A 5786-nucleotide genomic window follows, 5' to 3' on the forward strand; every position below is an offset into this window, starting at 1 on the left:
GGGTCAGGGCACTGCTGTGTGGTGTGCGCAGCACCGGGCGGGGGTGGCTGCTCTGACCCCGTCCCCGTGCCCTCGCTGTCCCTGTCCCCGCAGGCGGCAGCCAAGGGCTCCAAGCAGGCGGTGCAGGCGGCGGCCCAGGAGCTCGTGCGCTTCGTGAACCGGAGCCCCTCGCCCTACCATGGTAAGAGGCCAGGGGGCTGGCCGGGACACGCCRGGGGGATTCCCACCTGTTCCGGCAGCCGCGGGAGGCGTTTGGGCGAGGGGACACCCGGGGCAGCTGCGCTGGGGACGGGGACACGGCCTCCGGATGCACAGTGACGGTGCCTGTCCCCGCAGTGGTTGCCGAGTGCCGGAGCCGGCTCCTGCAGGCCGGCTTCCAGGAGCTCAAGGAGACGGAGCACTGGGAGCTGCAGCCCGCACACAAGGTGGGCGAGGGCAGCGCTYCGGGGGCTGCCCGGATGGGCCCTGTGCCCCCCAGCAGGGGCACGGAGGCAGGAATGTTCCTGTGGGCCTCACCTCTCCCGCTCTGCCCGCAGTACTTTGTGACCAGGAACTACTCCACGCTCATTGCCTTCGCCGTCGGCGGCCAGTTCCAGCCGGGCAACGGGTTCAGCCTGCTCGGGGCCCACACCGACAGCCCCTGCCTGCGGGTGAGAGCCACCGCCGGGCTCCGTGCCCGGGCTCCGTGCCCTGCCGGCGGCACCGACGCCTCTGCTCTCGCCCAGGTGAAGCGCCGCTCCAAGCGCGGGCAGGTGGGCACCGTGCAGGTTGGCGTGGAGACCTACGGCGGCGGCATCTGGAACACCTGGTTTGACCGCGATCTCACCGTGGCCGGGAGGGTGATCGTAAAGGTGGGTCTGCGCGGGCTGGGCGAGCGGCGCTGTAGCAGCTCGTGCCCGTTGAGCTGTGCGCTGGGCAGGGAGTTAGTGCTAGAGCTCTTGCTCTGTGTCCTGTACTCTGTGCTTGGGCTGGGCTGTGGCCCTGGGTCTTTAGAGACGGTTTTTGCCGGCAGATTGCCAGAACCTCCCCATYGCCCTGCCAGGTCTGTCTGCAGCCATCCCTCCTGCCAGTCACTGTGCCCATCACCCTTGAGTGCCTGTTGTTAAAACTGCAGTCTTTGGGTGTCTGTTTGGGGCGGTCCCATCCTTGTCCTGACCCATGCACAGCACAGCCCACACTCCAGTCCACCTCCAGCTGAGGTGAACCCCTCACTCAGCACCAAGGGGATGCTGRGGAGCAGGGACCAGACCCGGGATCAGACCCATTATGCCCCTTCCCACCTTCCATGCCTGTGACAGGGGCACGGGAGCAGCCCTGCCGCGGGGTGGACACAGTGTGGACACTGCGGGCACCTCCGTGTCCTGCGGACGTGTCCCAGCCGGCCTGCTCAGGAACCCTGAACCCTGCTTGCCTTTCAGGACCCAACCACGGGCCGCCTGCAGCAGCACCTGGTCTACGTGGAGCGGCCCATCCTCCGCATCCCCCACCTGGCCATTCACCTGCAGCGCAGCATCAACGAGAGCTTCGGGCCCAACACCGAGCACCACCTGTAAGGCCGGGCTTCACCCGCTGCCCTGGGCAGCCCTGCGCAGGGCTRGCACCCAGCTGGAGCCATGCCCAGCTTCAGCTCTGCCGTGAGCCCATCTGCAGTGGCTTTTCTCAATCCACTAGTGTCCCTGGGACACATTGCCAAGATTGGGGCCTGGGGAAGATACTGAGGCGCCCTGAGGTGGCTTGCAAGGGATTTATGCTTTGAGGGGGTTGTGTCCTTGCCACGTTCAGCGTGGTGGTCGTTCCCTGGGGACGCCCCAGGTGGGCTTTGTGTGTGACTTGTGTGGGAGAGGTGGCATTGCCCTGGGGCTAACGGTCCTGTCTCCCCACAGCGTTCCCATTCTGGCCACTGCTGTGCAGGAGGAGCTCGAGAAGGAGGTGCTGGTGGAGGCTGATGCCACAGCCCAGGTGAGTTGGGCAACGAGGAGCTGGCAACTGTCACTGAGACCTCACACCTCCCACCCTCTCATCTCTGGTCCTCAGGGCTTCCTGTCAGCAGATTGCCTGTTTCCCCATTCCTTGTGGATGGCCCTGTATTCCACCTCACAGCCACATACATTTCAGACATGTCCGGCCACCCTTCTATTCCCATCCCATCCAGCAGAAAGGTTCACAGTCCCCATGAAATCCTCACCGATGGCTCCCCCTTTCTTTTTGGGGAGGCAGGGCAGTGAGGGGAGACCTGTGCAGTGGGCAGAGAAGGCARTGCTGTCCTGGGTAGGGAGAGGGGGCTGCGCCAGCGTGGGAGAGGCACAGGACTGCTCTGCAGGGTGGAACGGAAGGTTTTGCCCTGTGCWGTGTGTCCCCAGCTCTGCTTTCTTCCCAGACAGAGCGGCACAGCCCTGTGCTGCTCTCCCTGCTCTGCTCTCAGCTGAGGGTGAAGCCGGAGCAGATCGTGGAGCTGGAGCTGTGCCTGGCGGATACGCAGCCAGCGGTGAGTGGGAGTCCCTCGCTGCCTGCACATAGCGTGCTTGCAGGCTGGCCCACACAGGCCCTGTGCCCAGGACACAGCGGGTACCAGGGCTGGGAACTGAGGGGACTGAGGAAATACAGCCCCGGAGAGGGCAGGAGCGAGGGGAGCAGCACGAGGCCCCAGCGCCGGGTGCCTTTAGTAACGCAGCGTCAGTGCCCTGCTGCTCATTGCTCTCTGCCTGCAGACGCTGGGTGGTGCCTTTGATGAGTTCATCTTCTCCCCACGCCTGGACAATCTGCACAGCTGCTACTGTGCYCTGCAGGTGAGCGGGAGGTGGAGGAGAGCCTCGGGGCCCCCGCATGGCCCTCGCGTGCCCTGGCTGCCCCCGGCATGGCCAGGAGTTCCCCGAGGCTCTGTGGGGTGACATGTTCCTGTGAGGTGGATCTGCTTGTCAGAGGATGAGGGTTTGGGTGGGTGCTGCCCCCATACTGGGTGTGTGGGAGTCCCAGCAGCTCCTGGGGGTGACTCTTGCTCTTGCTGTTGTCTGCCTGCTCTCTGATGGTGCCTTGGGCTGTCCTGGGGGAAAGCCCCACGTGTGTAGTTGCTGTGTGTGATCCCATCCTTCCTGGGAGGGATGGCAGCTCGGGCTGACGCCCCATTTCCTCCTCTGCCCCTGCAGGCCCTGATCGACTCGTGCATGGCCCCCTCCTCCCTCGCCCAGGAGCCCAATGTCCGTCTCATCGCGCTCTATGACAACGAGGAGGTGAGCGAGGGGCACCCAGCTGGCAGGGGAGGGCGCCCGTGGGAGGGCAGCGTGTAGGGAAAGAGGGACACCAGCCCCGCCAGGGCAGGATGGGATTCGCTCAGCCCAGTGTGGAGCGTGGGCTGGTGTTGAGGGGAGGCTCCGCTCCGTTGGGAGGCTACTGTAAYGGCCGGTACAGGGCTGCGTGGCGGCGGCAGCCCTGTGCAGGCCGTGCCCACGGTGCTCCCCGACAGGTCGGGTCGGAGAGCGCGCAGGGCGCGGAGTCCCTGCTCACGGAGCTCGTGCTGCGCCGCATCTCGGCGACGCCGCACAACCTGACGGCCTTCGAGGAGGCCATGGCCAAGTCCTACATGATCAGCGCTGACATGGCCCACGCCGTGCACCCCAACTATGTGTGAGTGATACGAGTGCCCCCCCGAGCTGGGCACGCTCGCCCTGCCGCCCACAGGGCTGTATCGCTGTCGCTGCCCAAGGGGCAGAGTCTTTGCTGTGGTGGGGACTCTGAGAGGGCCTTGGCCTCAAACTCCTCTTTCTCTTTTGCAGAGACAAACACGAGGAGAATCATCGTCCGGCCTTCCACAAGGTGAGGGCAGCCGGCTGCTYTGTGCCAGGCCGGGCACCCCGTCTGTCCCGCAGCAGGGGGAAGTGCCCGGTTCTGTGCACAGTCCTGGGGCTTGATTCAGTGGCACTTGAGCAGGACRTGTTTGTCCTGGAGTCCTTCCTTGAGCTTGCCCTAGCTTGGGCCTGRCTTATCCCCAAGAGAGACCTGTCTCTTGCAGCACCCGCATTCCCACGGGTCTCCCAGGGAAGAGAGACCGAACTGGTGGGTTGGGGTGGGATGACATTTCTGCCAGAATTGCTGTGGSCCCCCTTGTTGTCACTGGCACTGCCAGGCCCTCGTTGTGCCCYCCAGCCCGGGGCCGGGTCCCACAGTGTCTCCCTCGCGCAGGGCCCCGTGATCAAAGTGAACAGCAACCAGCGCTACGCCTCCACCGCCGTCACCGAGGCCGTGATCCGGGACATCGCCGCCCGCGTGGGAGTTCCGCTGCAGGTGAGCGGGCAGCAGCGCGCCCTGCGTGGGGACGCGCCACCAGCTCGCACCGTACCCGTGCAGAGGTGCCTGTGCCCTCTGCGGGTAAGGGAGGCTCCTGCCCTGGAGGCTCCTGCTCCAGGGATTTTGGAGAGCAGGCCCAGGAACAGAAGGGAGGACAGTGTCACATCCCTGGGGCAAGGGGTCTTCCCTGTCCCAACTCCTGTCCCTTCAGCTGCTCTGGGAGCACCCCGGCCTGGCCGTGCCGTGCCTGGGAGCCGCTCCAAGCTGCAGCTGATGCCGTGTGCCCCCGCGTGCAGGAGTTCATGGTGCGGAACGACACGCCGTGCGGCACCACCATCGGCCCCATCCTGGCGTCCCGCCTGGGGCTGCGCGTGCTGGACGTGGGCTGCCCGCAGCTGGCCATGCACTCCATCCGCGAGATGTGCTGCACGTCGGGCGTGCTGCAGAGCATCGCCCTCTTCAAGGTGAGCGCGGCCCCGGTGCTGCCGCGCGGCCCTGGCCGGCCGTGACCTGCAGCCCCCTTGCTGGGGAGAGCCCCTGCCCCAGCGACCGCCCTGGGCTCTTTGTGGCGGGGGGACAAGTGCCACCTGCGTCTAGCTGTGCCCGTCACATCCCTGCTGCGTATCCCGGACTTCCCTGTGCCTCCCTSCCCAGCCGGTTCCTATGGCAACTGGCGCCAGCCTGGACTCGGTGCTGGTTTCCATGGCGATGCAGCGCTGCTCGGGAGCTGCTGCCGTGACGCGGTGCACRGCCCCGCGGGGACCCGGCGCCCACCCTGCTGCCCCCTCTCGTTTCAGGGCTTCTTCGAGCTCCTGCCCGAGGTCAGCAGCAACCTGGTGGTCGACTGAGCGCGGCGGGGGCCAGCGGCCCCGGGGCCGGCCCTGCGCGCGGAGCCATTAAAGCATCTGAGTCTGGGCAGCGCCTGGCTCCGTGCGTGCGGCAGTGGCGGGAGGGACAGACCCCGGCGGGGCCCTGCTGGGGCCGCCGGCACCACCGAGCTGCCCCCGGCACCTTCCTCACCGCGGGGATGGGCAGGGGSCTGGAGCCATTGCCCCAGCACTGAGCCGGTCGCGGGGCACCTGCGGGCTCCTGGGGGGCAGCGTGGGCTCTCGGGCAGGGAGGAAAGGGGCGCGTTCCGTGGGGCTGGGGGACACAGGGCCCCGGGGCTGCCCCGCGCGGCTCCCTGCCCTGGGCCGGGGACASGGGCGGTCCCGGCCCCGCCGCCCCGGGGCTCCCGCCCCGCGCTGCCCCTCGTCATCTGCCGCCTCCGCGGGTGTGTCCCGCTGCTCGTGGCTGATTGGCGGTGGCGGAGGGGAGTGTCCCGCAATTGACCAATGCGGCCTCAGGGCCGCCCCGCGGCTGGAGGTGATTGGTGCAGCCCCGGCGGGCGCGGGGACACACCCCGGCGCGGGGCGTGGCTCGCCCTCCAGCGGCGCTGCGATTGGCCCGGCGGCCGAGCGTTCCTCGCGGCGCGCGCCGCCATTGGCCGCTCCATGCCCAAGCGA

The 5786-nt window shown here is 67.5% G+C and overlaps 2 protein-coding genes across 2 annotated transcripts in view; both read left to right on the top strand.

Moving 5' to 3' along the window:
- DNPEP (aspartyl aminopeptidase) overlaps positions 1 to 5164 on the top strand; it is a 10824-nt gene extending 5660 nt beyond the window's left edge. The window contains exons 2-15 of the mRNA XM_026039496.1: positions 94 to 181; positions 337 to 425; positions 537 to 650; positions 726 to 851; positions 1419 to 1549; positions 1884 to 1959; positions 2378 to 2485; positions 2709 to 2786; positions 3144 to 3227; positions 3461 to 3621; positions 3771 to 3810; positions 4177 to 4278; positions 4578 to 4745; positions 5079 to 5164. Coding sequence (XP_025895281.1) covers positions 94 to 181; positions 337 to 425; positions 537 to 650; positions 726 to 851; positions 1419 to 1549; positions 1884 to 1959; positions 2378 to 2485; positions 2709 to 2786; positions 3144 to 3227; positions 3461 to 3621; positions 3771 to 3810; positions 4177 to 4278; positions 4578 to 4745; positions 5079 to 5129 — 1416 coding nt within the window. The 3' untranslated portion in view covers positions 5130 to 5164. The remainder of the gene's footprint in view (positions 1 to 93; positions 182 to 336; positions 426 to 536; positions 651 to 725; positions 852 to 1418; positions 1550 to 1883; positions 1960 to 2377; positions 2486 to 2708; positions 2787 to 3143; positions 3228 to 3460; positions 3622 to 3770; positions 3811 to 4176; positions 4279 to 4577; positions 4746 to 5078) is intronic.
- Positions 5165 to 5615: 451 nt separating this feature from the next.
- Positions 5616 to 5786, top strand: part of PTPRN (protein tyrosine phosphatase, receptor type N) — a 10183-nt gene continuing 10012 nt past the window's right edge. Inside the window, exon 1 of the mRNA XM_026039819.1 lies at positions 5616 to 5646. Coding sequence (XP_025895604.1) covers positions 5616 to 5646 — 31 coding nt within the window. The remainder of the gene's footprint in view (positions 5647 to 5786) is intronic.

The sequence above is a fragment of the Nothoprocta perdicaria genome, unplaced genomic scaffold (genome assembly GCF_003342845.1).
Source record: "Nothoprocta perdicaria isolate Ctin4 unplaced genomic scaffold, notPer1 scaffold_0, whole genome shotgun sequence".
Classification (NCBI taxonomy): Eukaryota; Metazoa; Chordata; class Aves; order Tinamiformes; family Tinamidae; genus Nothoprocta; species Nothoprocta perdicaria.